This window comes from Carassius auratus, chromosome 31, assembly GCF_003368295.1.
Source record: "Carassius auratus strain Wakin chromosome 31, ASM336829v1, whole genome shotgun sequence".
NCBI lineage: Eukaryota > Metazoa > Chordata > Actinopteri > Cypriniformes > Cyprinidae > Carassius > Carassius auratus.
This window is the reverse complement of record NC_039273.1, coordinates 17,705,347-17,727,330: the sequence shown is the minus strand read 5'-3', so window position 1 is coordinate 17,727,330 and position 21,984 is coordinate 17,705,347. Positions and strand designations below refer to the sequence as shown.

Here is a 21,984-nt window from a genome sequence, read left to right as displayed (position 1 = left end):
CTACTCAGAACGCAGATAGAACCTTATAATTCCAAGGGGACGAAAGGGGACAAATGGACAGAAAGAAAACCCTCTCAAACTATTTAAAGTATCCTCCTTAAGGCATGTATGTGCAAAAGTTTTTGCTGTTTCTGTTTGCTTTGACCTCATATCTGGTGTTAATGCATTTATGTTTTTGTGTTGTAGCTTGGAATATTTGTATACTTTACATAGAGACATACCATATCTCTGAGTTATATAAATTATCTTGTTTCTTGCATCTTGGTTGCTTTACGATTAATAAAAAAAAAAAAAAAGACAAAATTGTGATATGCTATGTTCCATCTCATCATCAGACATATTATTGGAAGTCAATTATTTACAAGAATAATAAACCAGGGAGGCCAGGTTGAATTCTTGCAGGTCCTAGTGCATGTAGGAGTAAAGGGAAATGAGTGTGCAGATGAGGTGGCAAAAAAACAAAAAAAAAAAAAAAACAAATACACATTAAAGAAAGCACATGTAAAAATGCAAATAAGATTTAGTAAAGCAGAGATAAAAATGCATAATCTGGGGGGGGGGGTCAACTACGTGTGAAAAGAAAGGTATGTGTGATGGTATCAAATGGAAACAGAAGAGGAAGTAGTATTGATATTAGTAATGGTGAGGAAACATTAGACAGGCTTGCTTGTGGGAGGACTGTCAGAAAGAGAAGTCAATGGAACATGCAATTTAGCATAGCAGAAAATATTAAATAGATATAAATAAACAAATTAGGGGTAATGGATATCACATTAAAAGCAGCCCTGGAACTGGAAAAGAAAAGGTCACAGAACTGGGCTCTTCTACAGGATATGGTTGATACTGTGTAAGTATGATCCACACTCCTGAGCAGAAGGTGGCGGCAATGCGCAAATGAGCTGGATACCAACAGCTGTTAAAAAATGAGGAGGAGAAGAAGAAGACGCTCCCAGTGAAGAAGAAGAAGAAGAAAAAGAAGAAGAATCATTTAGATCAACAAGAGCTCTGTTCTGAATATGGGGTCATACAGACGAATAGATTGTATATTTTTTAGTGAATTTCATCCAACTTTAGGACCAAAGATCACATATCAGGTAACGTTAAAGAAGCATAGGCTTATATTATCATATATAGACAACTTTAAGTTATATAACGTATATTTGGATGCAAAATAGAATAAATGCAGTATGTTTGACCATAGATATGAATTGGTAATTGGTAAGAAAACTCCGTTAAGAATGCATGCATTATATGGTTATATACCTACATATATTTACATGCATGCAGTTATATTCGTCATGATTTTTTTGTTTGATCGAAGGTTCCTGAAGAATATATTTCGAGGGAACTTTTTGATACTGTGCAGGTGTACATCATCACCAAACCTGAACTGCAGAACAAGCTCATAACGGTGTACGTACTGAGTTTAAACTCATCTTATTGCTGCATTGTTGTATTTGTATTTGCAATGTCCTGTAGTAGTCATACAAATTATAAGCTTATAAATGTGCGTTTAAAAATGCTTCCTTGTACTGCATAAACTGTATGCATGTATTTTACAAACAATAAACAAATGCTTTTCAATTTGAGTCTGTGGAATTCAGGATTAAATGATTGTGCAGCGATTTGAACAAATACAGGCATGTTTGCGAATAAAAATGTTCTGTTCTGCATTAATATATCATAAATTGCTCATGCAATGGATCAGGTGACACGCGTGCATTTATTGACATCTTGTTTAAGTCTCAAAATTTAAATGAATCAAATAGAATGTACTCAGAAGAGATGTGAATGAATGCGTGCACGTAGCCTGACCCACAAATGCACAATTTAAATGCTACATTCACAAATTGTGATACTTTAATACAAACTATAACATTTGTATTCACACGTCACTTTTTGAACAAAATGCTGCACATTAATGTAATTCTTAACTCTGCAGACACCAGTTGAAAAACAGTTGTTTTCAGGATTTCATTTGTAGTGATGCACATTTCGAAGTTTGCAAATCGTGTACATGTTAATGAACTGCTGTGCTTTGTTCGCTGATAGTTGTGTGTGTACGGTAATGAAATACTGCGAAAATGAAGTCTTAAAATTCTAATGAACCGAACAAGATTGACTCAAGATGTCAATAAATGCACACGTGTCACCTGGTCAACAAATGCACGGATTCCTTTTTGCCTGAGAAATGTATATTAATGCAGAACAGAACATTTTTTTTTATTCGCAAATATGTCTGTGTTTGTTCAAATCGCTGCACAATCATGTAATCCCGAATTCCACAGACTAAAATTTAAATTTGTTTGTGGTTAATAAGAAACGTGCATAAAATGTATGCAGTACATGGTAATTGTGTGAGCATCTATTAATCATGTTGAGTCTAATATCATCCCATTATCATCCCAGTTACATAGATTTCAGTCTTTTTTAAACTTAGGTGATTAAATGGCTTTAGCTGCACCCATTGTAGATTTGTTTTTTTTCCTTTATAACTTCTTGGTTTGTATCAGTGATTTGTATAATATGTTGTAAATATACCTTTAGAGTTATTCATAATGACACTGTTGTGCTTTATCTGTGTAACTGATTAAGGACTGCCATGGAGAAGAAACTAATAGGTTGTCCAGTGTGCATTGAGCATAAGAAGTACAGCCGGAATGCCTTGCTCTTCAATTTGGGTTTAGTATGTGATGCCAGAACAAAAACATGTGCTTTAGAACCTATTGTCAAAAAACTGTCTGGCTACCTCACGACTCTAGAGGTAAAAATTGATTTGATATGTATTTATGTTATGGTATCTTAAAAATTGGCACTTATTAACTGTTTCATTAAATGTATTTGATTAGCTTGAGAGTGGATTCATTTCAAATGAAGAGAGTAAACAGAAGCTCTTGCCAATCCTGTCCACACTTCTGGAGGAACTTAATGTCACGGGAGCCTGCACCCTGCCTATTGGTTATATATGGATTTTCTATCTCTCTGTTTCCCCCATCAGTGGATGTTATTGTTTTAATCACCTTTTCCTGCTCTTTTATGACAGATGACTCTAATACCATCCACTTGAAGCTAATTGAACAAAGGAAAGATCCTCTGGTGGTTCAGGAGTATGATGTACCTGTATTTACCAAGAATAAAGACCACTTTACAAAATCACAATGGGATCTCACCACACAGCAGGTCTACAAAAAATGTTTCCCACTTTTAACTTTGACTGTCTTAAATTGCTTTTATTTGTCTTTTGTATTATCACATTTAAAAAATAATAAACCCCTGCAGTTAGTGAGTCCAAAAAACAGAGGGAAAAAAAACAATGATAAAATGTACCTATTGTTTGAGATAGTCATTTTGTTCAACTAGGAGTAAGTTGCACACGTTGACACAACACATCACGTTTTACCACAGTGTGACTGAAATGCGATGAGCTGAACAGTTTATAACACTGTAATTGTAAAGAATTTAGAAGCAAATGTTGTCCTTATGTAAATAAGATTTTGTAACAATTAAGTTTAAAAGCTTCCATTACCATCTTCTGTTAACCATTGTTTTGCTGATTTTGCATTGATATGCCACTTATGCTTGTAGTTGAAATGGGTACAATGTGATTTTATTTGACATACTGCCTTAAAACATTAATTGTTACCAGTAATTTTGTATTTATATTATTTTACATAATTATTTTAATGACATTCTCTGCAGATCTTACCCTTTGTAGATGGGTATCGACACATTCAGAAAATCTCAGCAGAGGCCGATGTTGAGCTCAATTTGGTGCGGATTGCTGTTCAGAATTTATTGTGAGTATGTTGTTTCTCTTTTGAACTGCTTCATTAATCTCAATAATTTAATAAAAGAAAGATTATGTGTTAAATACAGCTTAGCCCACTATCTTTTTTTCTGAAAAATGTATAATACTACATAAGTAAACAAAAAGTCTAGGGGGGGTAAAATGCTATTTCATGCATACTGAGTTTTTTACACTGTTAAAGAGTTGGATTCCCATGCTAAACATGGACAAAGTTTAAAAAATTAAGTTGTACGTTTGAAGGAGTATTTCTGTTCCAAAAATACTCCTTCCGGTTTGTCACAAGTTTCGGAAAGTTTTTTTTCGAGTATGGCTCTGTGTGACGTTAGATGGAGCGGAATTTCCTTATATGGGTCCTGAGGGCACGTCTGCCGGAAGAGCGCCCGCTCCCTTATAGCACAGCACTGAGAGCACAACAGACTTCACTGATCAGAGCGAGAGCGTCGCGAAATGTCACAAAAGGAGTGTGTTTTTGGTTGCCAGGGCAAGACAACCCTGCACAGATTACCAAAAGAGAAACAGCATTAAGGGACCAGTGGATGGAGTTTATTTTTACAGAGCATCAACGGAGTTGTGGAAGTGTTTGTGTTTGTTCCCTGCATTTCGAAGATGCTTGTTTTACAAACAAGGTCCAGTTTGACGCCGGATTTGCACATCGTTTATTTCTTAAGGATAATGCAGTCCCAACGAAAAAGGGTCACGAATGCGGTGAGTAAAACTGCTTCAAATATCTCTGTTATTAACTTAGCTATTGGCGTGTAAGGACATCAAGTAAACAACATGCGATGTTGTCATCAATCTGCACTTTCCACATGTACAGCTTAAAAAAAAAAAAAAAGACGACAAAGTGGAACTTAGTCATTTTCCAAAACCGCTAAGCAAATATATACAGTTTCAGTACATACCACATAGAGACGTTGTTGCTGATGCTGCTCTTGTTAAATTTCAGCCTCTGGATCTGATTCTGGATCATAAATATACGCTGAATCTGACTGTTAGCCATGGTTTGTTTTGGTTGGTTTTGTCCTCACGGTGTCACAGCTTCCAAACGCTCTCAACGTAAAAGCCTACTGGTGCTTGTGATTCTTTAGCTCCGCCCACACGTCACACCTCCAGCCGGTCGTGTTTTTCCGGGAAAAATCGGTACAGACTATCTTTCTCTTATGAATATAATAAAACTAAAGACTTTTTGGAGTTATGAAGGATGCAGTACTACTCTATAGGTACTCAAGATTAACAGGATATTGAGTGAAAACGAGCATTTCACCCCCCCATTTAAAGCCACACTGAAATGGAAATGGTGACAGATCTTATATTGTTTATTATAATTGTTTTTTGTTGGATTTTGAGATGTGGGCTTTGCACTCTAAAGGAGAAGCAGATGAACATGCTGAGTTTTTAGTGTACTTAATAGTTGGAGAAATCCTGCAATCTTTGCCAGTCTGTAGTTTTCACTGGAAGTTGGAACATTTTGATTATACATTACAAGGTCATTTAAATATAGAATATCATAAAATATCATCAAAAAGTGTATTTATTTCATTAATATAATAAACAAGTTTCAAAAAGTGAAACTTATATATTATATTCATTCATTACACATGGACTGCTATATTTCAAATGTTTATTTCTTTTCATTTTGATGGTTATAACTGAAAACCAAAGAAAATCCCAAATTCAGTATGTCAGAAAATTTGAATATTACTTAAGACCAATACAAAGAAAGGATTTTTAGAAATCTTGGCCAACTGAAAAGTATGAACATGAAAAGTATGAGCATGTAGGAATCATTGACACAAGGAATGTGACAGCTGAAACCCATGTCTTGCATCTGTGCATAGTGGTTCTTGAAGCACTGACTCCAGCTTTAGTCCACTCTTTGTGAATCTCCCCCATCTTTTTGAATGGGTTTTATTTCACAATCCTCTCGAGGGTGCGGTTATTCCTATTGCTTATACACTTTTTTTCCCCGACCATACCTTTCCTTCCCTTTGCCTTTCTATTAATGTTCTTCAACACAGAGCTCTGTGAACAGTCAGCCTCTTTTGCAATGACCTTTTGTGTCTTGCCCTCCTTGTGCAAGGTCTCAATGGTATTTTTTGGACAACTGTCAAGTCAGCAGTCTTCCCCATGATTGTGTAGTCTACAGAACTAGACTTAGAGACCATATAAAGACCTTTGCAGGTGTTTTAAGTTTATTAGCTGATTAGAGTGTGGCACCAGGTGTCTTCAATATTGAACCTTTTCACAATATTCAAATTTTCTAAGATACTGAATTTGGGATTTTCCTTAGTTGTCAGTTATAATCATCAAAATTAAAAGAAACAAACATTTGAAATATCAGCCTGTGTACAATGAATTAATATAATAATATACAAGTTTCACTTTTTGAATGGATTTAATGAAATAAACTCTTTGATAAATATGCATGGATGAACTGTTCACAATCTGAATTCACATGTTCACATATGAGGCCTATACCATGAAGCCTGTTTAGTTGGCTAGCCGGGTAAGTTTCAGTTTAGTTTGTGCCTGGGTTTTAGGTACCATGAAGGTGGCTCTGTTCTTAATGGTGTTCATTGCCATGGTTACTTACATATTTTGAAGGCTGCACCTTCTAGATGTAGCATTTGTCGGCCACATAACTTATCAAGGCTGTCTCATTACAGAAAAGCAACCATCATGTTTTATGTTAATGAATGAGACCCAGCTACTGTTTCCAGATATTACACAGTGCCATAAACTTTATTCTACTCGTGGCAAAATTGTCTGCAGTTTCTCTTACAGAACATCAACTGTTTGTTGTGAACTCCAAAACGAATGTTTAATGGAAAACATGATAAAGATTACATTACAGGCTGTATACACTACAACATTTCATAAATTCTAATCAGTGGCATTGACCACTCAAGCTGTATGTAACCCACAATGTTATTGTAATTTTGATATAGCTCCTGCTTCTGGCATAAGATCTCAATCTCTTGATTGTGGAAAAATGTATAGATACTATGATAAATTTATCAAAATCTAGCACCTTATTAAACTTTAAACAATGAAATGTTCAGTAGTACACATTTCATACTTGTAATAGCAGAAAAGTGTCATGGACTCAATAATTGTATTACGTTTCACAGGTATTATGAAGTGGTAACTCTGGTATCCATATTCCAGGTAAGTTTTCTGCTGTTATTGTTGTTGTTTCTTCAGAATTTTATTGTACTTTTTCTTAAATTGCTTTTGGTTTTCATATTCTACAGTACTCAAATGTTTACTGCACAACACCTAAAGTACAAAACTTGATAGATAAGAAGTGCCTTCAGGAAGAGTGTATACATTATGTCAGTAAGCTAGGTAAGCAAGTTCAGCCAATTCCAAATGCATGTTTTTTTTTTCCGCAACATGTATGTATGTATGTATGTATGTATATGAGTGTGAGTATATACAGACAACATGTTACTGTGTATTTTACCAGGCCAAAGGACAAATCTCAGGGACGTATTCCAGTTGTATTGTGGTCTGACCCCAGGTACGACTGTACGAGACCTCTGTTCCCGCTATTCTCATCAGCTACAGAGGGTGGATGAAAGGTAAGGTCATTTGAATTTGATTGTTGTTCACACTTTAATCCCCACAATTGACATGCAATTTCAATGTCAGTTGTTGCTTATTTGGCTATTGGTTAAGTACTAGTGTGATCTGTAATAAGATGAATATTCTAAGATAATTATTTTACTTTAATCTTTTGTGTTGCTTTAGGAAATTGATTCAGTTTGGCTTGATGAAAGGTCTGATTCGGCGCCTGCAGAAGTATCCAGTCAAGGTTGTCAGAGATGAGAGAAGTCGTCCACCTAGACTCTATACTGGCTGCCATAGTTATGATGAAATCTGTTGCAAAACTGGTATGTAAATTTTTCACAAGAACATTCCTTGATTTTAATTATTTTAAACAAAGTGACATTATTCCTTGCCTGTGTTTTCAGGAATGAGTTACAAGGAGTTGGATGAGCGTTTGGAGAATGACCCTAACATTGTTGTTTGCTGGAAATAATGTTGCTGTGACAGAATTATAACTACAGACTATTTCAGTGAAAGAACTCATCTCTGGCTTTTTGTCCAGTACCTTTATTTATTGTAAATTAATTGCCTTTGTGTATATTTGAAACCATTATAGGTCATAATACGTATATATATAGCAATGATTTAAGATGCAATGAAATAATGGGTGTAGTGGGGTCTAAATCAATTGTATGTTTTACCACAGTTTTCTTAATCAGAGAAAAAAACTGGAAAACAAACAAGATAGCCCTGTTGATCTAAAATACATGACTTTTAAGATACCTGGTGCATTCATTGTTAAATTAGGTTTAGAACAAAAATAAACTATAAACTGTCAAAAGTTTTTGCTTTTCTGATCATGTGTAAACTGCAGTTGCACAAATGTTTGATTACATTATTCCAATTAGGTCCATTTCTGTCACATCAGTTGCATCAAATATCCTGGTTAACCAAAGACATTATGTATGGACATGGCAGAGTTTGCGTAATAGTCTTAAGATTTTATTATTATTATTTAACAGTCAGTCATTTTTAACAAAAACCTTAACTTTTTAAAGGCACAATGTGTTATTTTTCTCCGCTAGAGGGTGCGTATTCAGAATAAACAAAGAGTCTGGAATCATGGGAGTCATGGTCTTCATCTCCACATCCGATGCAATCTGATGGCACTCAGGCAGAAATCATGTTCATGGATGAGCTAATCATTAATTAACGTATTAGAATTGAAGCAGGGTGAGGCCGAAACCGTCTAAGCGAAACGAGCGTGACACACGGCTCAAAAGAACTGGAGCTTTTATTATGCCACAGTCGACTGCTTCTGTTCCTTCCACTGTTTAATCCATAGACAGTAAAATACTACATAGGGGATGCATTTGAAAGTTCTGTTGTAATGCTACTCTGGTGTTGTCGTCATCTGTCTAATAAAAAGCATATTAAAGTGCATATTTTTGTTTTCTACATAACTTATTTTAACTAGCAAATAATCAAATGTACATACAAAATAGGCATTGAACAAACAATATTACAAAATGTAACTTGTTTCCTACAAAACAAAACCGGAAATCAAGGGCTATGAAGTCATTGGCAAGCGACACTATGGATGCAGTCCGTGTCACTAGGTAAAGTTGATTATTTCTCTGGATTTAAACATTTTTCAAAACATTTGGGATAATGAAAGTAAACAAAACAGCAAAATAATGTTATAGTGGTTTTTGGATATTTAATAAGAATTACATATTGTGCCTTTAACAAAGTCACTAGATTGATAGAACACTTACCAACATGAATATTAAAATGAACAAACTGCTTATTTTGATAATGCATTAAGCATCCTTAATTGGAAGAGGAAATGTCTCAACACAGCTGTCATTTTAACTTGTCATCCTTTATTGTTTACCTATTCCTTTAAAATAATGAAAATACCATAAAATGTTTGCATATATTTAAGAAACATGCTAAGTAAACATACTTGTTTATCTGAAAAACAATGCTACAGTCAGTTATTCCCCTTTGAAAATGTGCTTTCCATGCCGGAATGTCCATCTTTGTTTTGGTTTGCCAAACCCTGCCACTGCCAGTTTAACCAATTGTATTTCAGCACCCTGGGTTGCCAATTGGCAGAAAACACAGCATATTTCATTTCATCCATCATCAAGTGCGCTCGTTCCTGTTTGTGTATACACATGAAAAAGGCCACACACTTGACCTTATATTGTCTTATGGATTCCCATTTCAAATGTTCAGATTGAAAATGTTTCTTTTTCTGACCACAAGCCAATATGGTTTAATAAAAAAAAATGATCCCACCATGTGAAGCTATCCCCTCCTGGTTATTACATCCGCCCTTTTAACCCAGATGTATTTGCACAATTCTCTGAAGCCTTTTCTTCAGAATTTGATATTTCTTTTCAATAATCATCTGATATTTAAAAAGAGTTCATTTCTTATTTGAATTTTATGTGTCAATATCTTGGATGCTATTGCGCCCTCTAAATTGAAATTCCCCAAAATAAGAAATCAGCGTGGGCTAAATAGTGAAACTAGAGTTTTAAGACAAAAAAAATTTTGGCAGGCAGAGAGAAAATGTAACTATATCCTATTAAATTTTGAGAGACTGTCTTAGGATTTATCAGACATTTATTAAGACTGCTAGATCACTATATTTTTCCAGTCTTGATTACAGTTTACAAGTCGCTAGGACACATTTCTCAATACTTTTGCCAAACTCTTTATACAGTGAGCACAACAGAAGTCTATGTGGGCTAAACTGAGAATCAATTATCATTACTTTGGCACAAAATGCATTCAATGACTACATCTCTCAAATTTCATGAATTATTTTCTCACTCATACATAACAACTGCCAAAACTCTTTGTACGTACAGGCCAATTTGCACATGCTTACATACTGTTTTCAAAACTGTTAAACTTATGTTCAAAACAATAACATTATACAAAACTGAGTAAGACAGAGATTTGATACATTTCTACATTAATATTTCAATGAAATATATTTTAAATGCTATCAAAACAACTGGACAATTAGTAGATTAGCATTACTATTGTATCTGTATCAGCGGATGGTGTGAATACAAATTCTTGTATCTTGGAATTACTCTGTGCAAAAAAAAAATACAAATAAAAAAACAACAAAATATTGATGAATTCGGCATCATGGCTGATTCCTTCCAGTAACATATATTGCAGTGAATTATAAACAGAGATGTGTCCTTGTTTTACACAAGAAATCATTGTATAATGCTACATGTTGTTAGTGTTTTTTAGGTCATTGTTTTGTGGGTGACAGTGTGTTTGTCGGCTGTCAACCTTGTTCTGCTAGTGTCCTGGGAGAATTAGTTGATTTGAGACCTGAATAAAGTTTTTGGTAGTTGTAGTGCATTTTGAGTGTGAAATGAACTGCTTTAGCAAGCTGAAAGTTGGTTAGGAGAACTGTGTGAAGAGTTTGGCAAAAGTGACCTAAGAATTGAGAAATGCGTCTGTAAAAAACTGAAATAGCAATGTTGGTAGACCAAAAGTGTTATTTAATATTATTAATAAGGTTTTAAAACCTATTGCTACTACATTTTTTTAGTCTCTCTTGTAGTTTGCAAGACTATTTATCTGATCTTCTCCCCCATTATCAGACAGACAGGCCATTAAGGTAGTCAAACACTTTATTGTTGTCTTTTCCTAAAACAGGTTTAAAACTTAAGGGAGATTGGGCATTCTCAGTGGCAGCACCTTAGTTGGGGAATAACTTGCCTCTTCACCTGCGATCAGCCATTTCTTTTCAGGTTTTTAAATCTTTAGTAAAGACATACCTTTTTACAGTTTTTCTCAGTAGCTTTGGTACATTTCTCTAATCATCCTTGAGATTTTCAAAACAGTAAGTGGATTTCTCAAAACAGCTTGTACAAATAGCAAAACACCATGGATTACCTGCAAAAGCCAGTTTCTCGCTCAAAATCCTTATTTCATCTCTCAAAAATAAATGTATGTGTCAATGAACATGTCAGTGCCATCAGAATGACAAGTCCTTGTGTCATAGTTTATGGATAAGACAGTCAAAATGCTTAGTCCTGTTGTCAATATAACCGTGTGCTCTGGAGGGATGTTCGGATGTAAACTACTGTATTGAACAGTATGCCATATATCCATTTCAAAAGTAAAAATTTACACATTACTATGTGGGATATTGATTGAAAGAGACTGGAAAGAATTCCCAGTTACACTAGTAGTCTGACCCAAAAAAAATTATAATTATAAAAACCCTTTACAATGCCATTGTGATATAGAAAAATAAATATTGTCACAAAGATGAAAATAAGTCAATTTTCAGAATTTGTAACTCTTGTGTTGTCCCGTCTATACAGTATAAACTTTCCAACTGAAGATTCATGAGATGAACCTTTGAGCGATTTCAGAGAAATGGTTTATCATCTACATTCTCTTCATAGTTAATATTCACTTGCACAATTCATGCCAAATTGACAAAATAAAAAAGTAAAATAAAAATAAAGTGTGCTTGGCAGTTTATGACAACTAGGTTAACCATTTTGCATTTAATGACTTATACGATGAAGCTTGTGGGCTGGAGTAACTGCTGTATACAGTTTGTATTGTGAATTTGTTTTATGCTTAATTTCTACTTCTCTGTGCAGCACTTTGGTCAGCTCTGTTGGTTTTAAAAGTGCTATATAAATAAACGAAACTGGCGTCAATCTGGCAACCTGCACGTGCGTAATGTCTGAGGAGGAGGGTCCAGGTGAAAAAAAAACCCTCCAATATTTTGAATTTGCACCTTTAACATACCTTTCCATTATCTTCTCAACCCACAGTTTACTTCCTGTTTACTGGAGACTGAATGGGTTTATTTTCTCTGAAGCAACCAAAACAAATCAAACAAAAACTTGATGTGACAGGGTTTTATTTGAAGTTGGAATGAGAGCTATTGCTATATACAAAATTGACAGTAAGAGAACATCACATATTTTCATAAATAGCTCTGTGCCATGTCGGACATTCTAGATGTAAATGTACCGAATTCTCCTCTCTCCATCTCAGCTTGGACAAAGATGGCTAAGATAACAAGTGGCCAAATATTCTACACATCAAATTCATACAAGATAAGGGTATGAAAATGATGAGAGGAAAAACTTGCAAAGATAGACGTCACATCAGTGAGGGCTGAGAGCCTGAGGAACATTTAAAATCGGAGCCAGTACATAGCACTTCTCATTCTGTTATAATCTGGCAGCTGCTCAACTGGACCTGCATAAAGAAAGAAACGATTGCAAGGTTACATAAAATCAACTGTTGCCCATACACAGTCATCCAAAATTAAAGTGAGCACTACAGCTTGAGCACTGAATGACACTTCCCCCAATTACACAGATGAGGCTTAAGCCTAGTATCAGACTAAAATGCATATTTAACTAAAAGGAAACTAGCACTGATATATCTAAAATGTAAGTGTTACTGATTTGTCTCAAGATGCACACCATTAATGTTTTTTTGTTTGTTTGTTTGTTTTCGTTTCTAATGTAAATTTATAAAAGTCTTTGTTTATGAAACGTGCACCATTGGCTTGAAAAAGTGTGTTCTCAACATTATCAGTCATATCATAAATCACTACACTGGTTACTAGTTAAATTCCTTAACTATATGTCATGCTAATATAAAATAATTAAAATAAATATTTTTTCAAGAAAAAATAATAAACACACACAAATAAAAAAGCATATTAAAATGTACAAATAAACCGACTCACCAACTGCAGACACAGCTGGGCATTTATCATAGATGTATTTAGAGCAGACATCCCGGACAATCCTGGGAGTCACAGCCTAGTGAGAAACAAACAAGCAAATAGGTATTCTTAAATACATAAAATAAAAACTATGTCATCTCAAACAGCTGTCACTCAGCCACTGTGGGTTTGCTAACAAGGACAACTTACCTCAATTCTGGCATCCCACTCTGCCAATGGGATGCGGCGGCCATAATTTAGTATGTGCCTGCCAATGTCATCACAAACAGGTGTAGTTCCTGACGACAGAAAGAAGAAACATATTATAGAATTAGAGTGTGTGTGTGTGTGTATGTATAGAAGCAGTCTGTTTAATCTGGGAGGTATTAAGTCAATATTACAGCAAAAACTTGTCTTGCTGTCACTATAGTTTAAAGTAGAGGTGCACAAAATATCTGCAAGCTGATGTACTACAGCAGAACATCAGATAAAATTAAGTGATAATAACCATATGTTTTTCTCCATTATCTGCAGACAGTGGTTGTTATGTAACCAAAAAAATGCCTATTTAGCAAAAGTCAGTCACGTTGTGCTGATGTTGTTGTTTTTGGGCTTGTTTTAACCACGATCATCTGCTGGAAATTAAAAATATTCTGTTTTAAAAACTGTCAAGTAATAATAAGTGATTATTTATGAAAATATTATTACTCACATTAGAGGAACACAATTAAGTCCAAATACCATGCAGATTAGATTTTTTTTATAATCCTCAAAGAGGATTATTTAACTCTTTCCCTGCCACTGACAAGTTATCTCGTCTTTTAGGATACTACGCTTCCCCACCAAAGACAAGTTTTTACGGCTTTGGGTCTTATACACTCATGGGTGCTATTACACATGTTCTGCAGGAGTACAAAACCTTCCGAACAAAAACACACATGAACAGGATTGTCGAAACATAAGTGATCTCTTATGAAAACAGCAATAGACAGCATATAAATGAAAACTGTATAATGTTACGGAGTAAAATGTTGATCCAGGAAGTGGGAATGTTTGTGCAAGCTTTGGAGGTGTTGATGGAAGCGATTTATTGGAATTATGCCTTTATAATCATACTGAATATTTTATCCTGATGTAGTTTTTGATTAAAATGTGATTCTCACCTTTTTGCTCAAAACTATACATTTTCATGAAATCTACTTATATTACAAGTGTTGATAAAAAAAAAAAAAAGAATTAAGCAAGAATAAAAAGATTTTTTAGGTTTAAAAGTAGAGGCTCTAATCTTTATTTTGGTGTATTGCATATTCAAATATTCCAAAAGCAAAATATACCAGAGGCCATCAATTTTTTTTTTTTGTGAAAATCACAATCAATCAATCAATCAATATATATATATATATATATATATATATATATATATATATATATATTTTAAATGGCACTGATGTGCTTGTTGTATAACTACTAGGGATGGCCCAATAACACTTTTTTTTATTTCTGATACAGATCTATATCTTCTTGACAAGGCTACTGGACACAGCACTATAATTAACAGTAATTCCAGTGTAAATCTGAAAAATCAATGACTCCTTTACTAGGACTAGGACTATGTTTTGATGCGAAGAGAGGTATGGACTGTCTATAAGAGTAAGTAGGTTTGAGTTTATTACCACTGAGCTGTCCCACTAAGCTAGCCTTCAAAGCATTCTTCGCTCGAGCCACATCACTCTCAGTCACTGTGGTGCACAAATTCATCCTGAAATACAGAAACATTAAGAGCACATCACCTTAAATACAACTACAGAGCATCAGATGACAATCCTATCTTCTCTGTATGTTACGGCTGAACTTACCAGGCATTCTGAGCCCAATGCATCATGTCCTCAATTTTATGTCTGTCTGCAACAAAATAAATACCCAGCAGACCAGTGTCACTGTATGAAGAGTGGAAAGCCTGGAAACTGTGACACAGGTTCAGCTCTGCAGCCAGACGAGCCAGGCGACTGCTTAAGTTCTATATACAACATACAAGAAAAAAAAAAAAAGAATTACCATTATTTCATGATCCTAGTGCATTTTACCGGATACATTTTACAACTGTGTATGCATGGCAGGAACGTTATACTAGGAACAGCAGAGAAAAAAAAAAGTAAACTATCTATATATAGAATTATAAAAAAAAAATCATAATATCAACAGTGGCTACCATAAAAACTGACATGAGCAATAGTCTTCAGATGCACTTCACTAGTCTAAAACACTAAATAAGATTGATTTTAAAACATCCTAAAGAAAACCACTAATCAACAAGGGAATGCACAATATATCAGTATGACATCAGTTATTTTTTATGGTACCATCCCTAATTAAATCGAACCAGTATTGGTCAATATTAGAATTGCATTGGCCAGTATTGGATATTTTATGTTGTGTAATAATTTTTCCTATTTTTACCTTGCATTTAAAGTTACCCTTGAAAAAAGTATGTATTACTGTACATTAGAATGGTGTGATGCCCAAATTCCCCTTTTAGCATGAAAAAATAAAAATTTTGCCTTAGACATAGTAGTATAGAACATAGTATAGTATCAGCCACAACATTAAATCAATATCAGCTGACAGTATCAGACATAAATGTAACATCTATATTTAATATAAATGTACATTCCTAAAAATCTATCTTCTGCATCATGAACTATATATGTAGAATATTTAAATGGAATAAACGGGAATCATAATTGTGGGAAATCACATGCCTGTGAGCTGATCATATTGGTGGGTGAAGAAATCAAGAGACTGATTAACAATGACAACATTTAAGCTTGCTCTGTGCTGCATTTCACTGAAACAGACTGAATTCCCGTACTTGATTATAATATCCTGCTTATTTCATTTCTACTTTCAAGATGTGGAACAAAGCACAAAGATTATTGTGCATTTTATAACAGCTTTTAGGTGAAATCCTCGTTATGAATATTCCAGGAGCCATCTTAATCTGTCAAAGATTTCAAGAAACATTGAGAATCCCTGAACACGCTAAACAAATGTTTAGGAAATGAAAATTTAAGCAAAGTTATAAACTAACCTTGCCACCCCCAAATGTGATGTCATAGCTACCAATGATGGAATTGGCAACCATAAGCGGCACAATATCAGGGCTTGCAACTCCAGCTCCCTCTACAGCAATAGCAACGTGTGCAAGGGGCATTGCATCATCACGCATACGAATCTGAAAGAAAGACAGGAAGTCAATCAATCCGTCCGGCAAGAAACTGAGACCCTCTCATGCACACATGCAATTTATAAGCTACCTCACTCCCAGTGAAACGGCATGGGGACAGAACAGGTACAGCATCACCTTCATATTCAAAAGAAACGCCACTGAAATGCTGCTTAGCCAGACCTACAAGCTCATCATGGTTTACTCCTGCAGCAGAACAGAGAGAATGTTTAATCGATCAAATCAGCTTTGTGTGGGTTTTCTAATAAAACACTACTGTGTGAAAAGTTTGAGAACTGTTTAAGAGCAGTACCTCCAGCTGTTGCCAGGACCATGCGAGGAGCTTTATAGTGGCTATTGATGTACTCCACTAAATCATTACGAGTTAGAGTCCTTGAAAATACATGAGAAAAAATGTGCATTTACGTATTCCGGACAAAACGTCAGCAGATGTACAATGCAAGCATATGTAACATAAGAAATATATAATTTTGAGGCTGTGTGTACCTTGCATTGGCAGAGGGCCCAAGAACACTATGGCCAAGAGGAGTACCCTGGAAAGCAGTAGCATGGAGCAGATCCAGACAAACATCCTGCAAGCTACCTTGCACCTCTTCCAGCTCTCTCAGCACCACACTCCTCTGCTGCTCTATATCAGCCTCACTCAAAGATGAGCTCATCACTACTTCTGCCAAGAGCTCCACCGCTAAATGGAACACAATAAAGAGATGACATTTAAAAGAAAGAGTAACACTTCCAGATTATTCAGAGAAAGACTACATTATCTATGCCAACATGGCATTTTCTCAACATATGCATTTAATATCACTGCATTCTCCAGCAATTCTCAAATTATTTGTTCAAACCAAACTCTGCTCTGCTCTGATTGGTCAGATGGCCCAGTCAGTTGTGATTGGTCTACCGTGTACAGCGCATGTCGAAAACAATCCATATGTTGAATGCACATAAAATATAAACTGCACCATATATAAATCTAATATTTATCATACTTACAAGTTGTTATTCACTGGGGACAGCTGTTCCTAATAAACTGGGTAATGAGCTACCTTTCAAGAGAAAGTGTTTTGTGAATCTCTCGTTGAACTCCCAGTGATTAGAGAAGCAGTCGTCATGAAAAAAAAATTATGTGTTTGAGGGCCAATGTAGAACATAGGTGGGAATTATGCAAATGTTTACCCCCTGACAATTCAAATTACTAACGACTCGTATAGGCTGTATTGACTCGATTCTTTATTTTATTTATTGTGCACTTTCGGCTTTACATCTTTGCAGATAATTTGCATTCGCATACAGCTACATCACACACTGCATGAAAGGAAATATTTGACATGGCAAAATAGTGGCACTTTAATCATTTATTTGTTTGTTCTCTAACCTTTAGGCAAGTCCTTGGCAAGGGTCTTCATGTAATAAGCAGTATGTTCCCGAGAGGTGTATGCACTCAGGTGAGCTCCCATAGACTCCACTGCCTGTTCAAGGGCAGACTGTGGGTGCTTCTTTGTGCCCTTGATCCAAGAAAGATTTGGAATAGAAATAACATTGTTAAAATTAGTGAAACAGCATTACAGTTTTTAAATTGCATTCATACTACAACCGATTCCAATCAACAATATTCATGGTTTTCTTTCCTACAATAAATAAATTCAGCATTATACATCATGTACTCATATGAAGTCAATAATTATTGCAAATGTTATCACAACCTGACCTTACAATTCCCACTATGTGAACACTCTGGGCACATTCCACTTTTATATAGACACTCCTGAAATTGCCAAAGCACTTGCTCTAGGGGGAATCCCTGCTGCCATTTTGAAGCACATTCCATTTGGTCAAGTGAATATTGACAGACCCTCATCCTCTCAATTTTGACAGAGGAAGTAAGTCTATTCATATATACACTTGAGGCAGCTCTATATACCATAATGCAACATTATTGTGACATACTTATTGTTATGATGCTGATACAGCCTAAACATTCCTATAGACATACAGTGGGGAAAATATTTATTTGATACCCTGCTGATTTTTTACATTTGCCCACTTACAAAGAAATGAAGGGTCTGTCATTCTTATGGTAGGTTTATTTTACCATATCGAGAATGCAAACCAAAAAAATCAAGGGAAAAAAAAAACATTATATAAAGGTTACAAATTGATTTGCATTTCAGTGAGTGATCCTCAAGCAAAACATGATGCAGAAACCCTTATTGGCAAGCAGAGGTTAGATGTTTTCTGTAGTTGGTCACCAGTTTTGCTAACATATCTTTACAGATCCTCTGAAGGTCGTTTGGCAACTAGAAGTTTAATAAAAGCTATTTTTGTTTTTATCACATCATTTATTTATTTATTTTCCTTTTACTACATTTATTTATATAATCATTTATTTATTTTCAATTTCTGCAGGTTTAGTCCTCCATAATAAAAAAAAAAAAAGTTTTCGGTGGTAAGAACCATGATATGATGCTAAGATAATATAATGCTACATGTCATATCATGACATGATCGTGAAGCACCTACACCCAGCCCAACAACAATGTTCATTTAGAGAATGAGGCCAAGTAAAGGTTTATTGCATACTTTAAATGCCATATGCTCCAGGTAAAATCCAGCTCCATTATTCTTCTCAGACTCATATCTGCTCCCACAACCTATCCAAACGCCAACCTGCAGCGCCAGACAGATAAAAAGCACAAAAAATTACATCAGCAAACAGGCTGCTTTATTTTTCAGTTTCCTTTTGGTTAAACATTTGAAAATGGACAAATTTAAGTAGTCGTTCAGGCTTTTTCAATTCCTGATATTTTTATGACACATACACAACATTCACTTTATTCGATATTTTTATTTAGAATTTTTTTTACTTTATTTACTAAAAAATGTATTTGTACAGCCTCAAAACAGTTATTCACCGTGCATGTGGCCTGGTTGGTCTCTTCAGAGGCAATCCTCAAGCCATTGCTTAGAGTAGTTAGCCGTGTTTCTGGAGCTCCTAGCAGGCTCTGAGCATATGACACAGAGGCATGTCCTCGTCTCAGAGACAGCAAATGAGGCTAAAATAAAGAAAGAAAAAAAATAATAATAAGTATATGGTGCAATTTTCTTGTATTAATGAAAGAAAACAAGCCAAAAATCATCACTGCATCATTGTCTGATTTATGACTTATTTTTATAAATTTAACTAAACTGCATTTATGAATTAATGATTGATAACATCTGATATATGCATACACATATTTAAGGGGTGATAAAATATCTTATTATATTTTACTACATTTTTGGAGTCATTATTTTTTTTAAATCCATATGAAACAGACATGAACTATGTGTACATTTTTTGAGAACTTGTCACCTATTTTATATGGGAAACTGGTTTTATATATAACCAGTTTCCTTTTTCTAATGTGGACGCTCTTGTACTTACATATTTATAGAAAATTCAAACCAGATTTCATGCTGTTTTGTTGTAAGTTAGCTGACGTTACATAGAGGAGGACACAGTACTAACTTGTTTGTTATTTGACTCCAATTAAAGAAAGGAAAATGTCACAAACAGTACGAAGTTATACTCTTAATGTCTACATTTTAACAGTTAACTCACTGAGTAGTATAAACCGAATAAATAATCTATATATCTCTGGGTGACGTCAGATCTCCATGACCTTGTCAGATGAAATTTCAGGTTAACTTAATCTTAACATAATGAATAAGAAACAAACAAGTGCAATATTTACATTTCTCGATTGACTTGCTTACATGACTGTTTATAACTCGTCTCTTGCTCCTCAAAGCTCTTACACACGGGAAAGAGCTCTAACCTTTAGTTTAGCTATCAGCTAACGTTAGTTCCCCGCCACAGACAAGGCCAATGACAGTCACTTTGATTATAGAGATCGGCTGGTTACTGGTCCGTGTAATTAAATATAATGTTTGAAATTTCAAACCCTTTCAAAAGTCTCAAAGCCATGCAATACGTACGTATCCAGATTTAGCAAGAGCTCGATTCACTGCCCCGGTGATCCGCCACAGAGAGGCAACCATCTTGTCCACAGTGTGCACCAGCGGTGACTGTCTTCTTCCTCTTCTTTTTATTAAACTGCTGTTCGCAACCTACAAAGTTCAGTACCGCCACCTATTGTTAGCATGGCTCGATAGCATGGCGTGAAGGATATACTGTAAAACAAGTTGTTGCATGACAAACTATCCAGTATTATTTGCTCATGTAAACAATGATATACAGTAAAATGTTATATACGAATAAAATGTTTTATATTTGATTTGGAGTGGAATAGGCTGTGGGCAGAAACACAAACTGGTGGCAGAAGAGGTGGCACAGAAGCATAACCAGTGTATCAAAGGAAGGGGCTCCATGTTGCTGCATGTTATAGCTATTAATTTAAGCATTTCTGTTGGTTTAAATGGTCGGCTATTGGGGGCCCCCTTATATTGCGGTGCCCCAGGCGTTTGCCTGCCCCATTGCTAGCCTCTGCATCCATGCTATGGTTATAACTGTCAATCACTGCTATTTTGAGAGTGAATCTGCATAAATATTGTGTGGCCGAGAAAAAAAAAAAAAAAGCTCTGTATTTTGAATGTATTATAATAAGCTCACAAAAACCTCTCCCTTTATAATCACTAAAAAGCTGCCACTCTTTGTTCATGGCGATCTCACTATGTTTGTGACAAATGAATCTCTCTACACTGCACAATCAAAATATTATTTACATGTGTTGTAATGAGAGAATTCAACTTTATAACTCGGCACAGAACAAAAACTGGTGTGTCCTGTAGACTTTAGATATTAGACAAAACCAGCATGTACTGTCATTAGAATGATGAAAATGTTTCATTTGATTAAAGTCCCTTTAAGTGTTTATCTTCATTGAATATGTAACATTTTTCATGTGGTAACATCTAATTTATCTCATTTTATTAACCCCAAAATATCAACCAAATTAATCTATAACTACATTAGGTTACTGTGATCAAATTAAATTTAAGGACTAGATCAAGTAGAAATATACCCATAAACATTCACAGGTTAGCACTTCTTAAAAGTGTACCATAGATTCGACAATGTTTTTTTCTCTCTCATCATGCTCATTTTGCAGCCACTCTATTTGATCGCGCCCCTGATAATCAGATAGGTGTAAAGATTCATTGCGTGTACAGACCAGAGACCAGTTCCGTAAGCAAGGCAAAAGAACAAAAATAATTTTAGGCAATTTATGATATCCCAAAGCATATCCCAAGTACTGTATACTGGTTGCCCATTGCACAAGGTTCCCCAGCTGTGGTAACAACTTTGTTCCAGGACACCTGATACCATTTGCTAAGGGTGCAAGAAAAGACAAAGTGACAGAGGCTGTCAACATATTTGATTCAACTTCCATCCTCAGAAAGGACACTTTTTAAAAACTTTTTGACCATTACCAGTCCTACAACCTGCCAAATGCACCAGTGGCAAGTGAGCGCCTTCCAGGTTAAAAGGGTCACAAAAAACAAAGATAATAGAAATATCTTTTTAGAAAATCTATTTTAAAAAAACGTGCAAATTCTTAGAAATATACTATTTGTATTCATGTTGGTGCAAACCATTTTGAAAAGCTTTCCAGTATTTAAAAAAAAAAC

At 35.1% G+C, this 21,984-nt stretch overlaps 2 protein-coding genes across 2 annotated transcripts; one reads left to right on the top strand and one right to left on the bottom strand.

The window, feature by feature from the left end:
• The first annotated feature begins 920 nt into the window (after nt 1-920).
• Nucleotides 921-9,667, top strand: nprl2 (NPR2 like, GATOR1 complex subunit). The gene is made up of 11 exons (XM_026213967.1): nt 921-1,094; nt 1,322-1,413; nt 2,596-2,764; nt 2,850-2,958; nt 3,044-3,180; nt 3,700-3,797; nt 6,940-6,976; nt 7,063-7,156; nt 7,278-7,392; nt 7,562-7,704; nt 7,786-9,667. Exons 1-11 carry the CDS (start codon nt 1,017-1,019, stop codon nt 7,851-7,853), a joined length of 1,140 nt encoding a protein of 379 aa, XP_026069752.1. The 5' UTR covers nt 921-1,016; the 3' UTR covers nt 7,854-9,667.
• A 2,603-nt stretch (nt 9,668-12,270) lies between these two features.
• Nucleotides 12,271-20,463, bottom strand: uqcrc1 (ubiquinol-cytochrome c reductase core protein 1). The gene is made up of 13 exons (XM_026213966.1): nt 20,332-20,463; nt 19,266-19,406; nt 18,934-19,020; nt 17,729-17,858; nt 16,840-17,038; nt 16,646-16,725; nt 16,424-16,539; nt 16,198-16,341; nt 14,966-15,126; nt 14,783-14,868; nt 13,320-13,408; nt 13,131-13,206; nt 12,271-12,631 (listed from the first exon to the last, which is right to left on the bottom strand). Exons 1-13 carry the CDS (start codon nt 20,392-20,394, stop codon nt 12,567-12,569), a joined length of 1,437 nt encoding a protein of 478 aa, XP_026069751.1. The 5' UTR covers nt 20,395-20,463; the 3' UTR covers nt 12,271-12,566.
• Between the last annotated feature and the right edge of the window lie 1,521 nt (nt 20,464-21,984).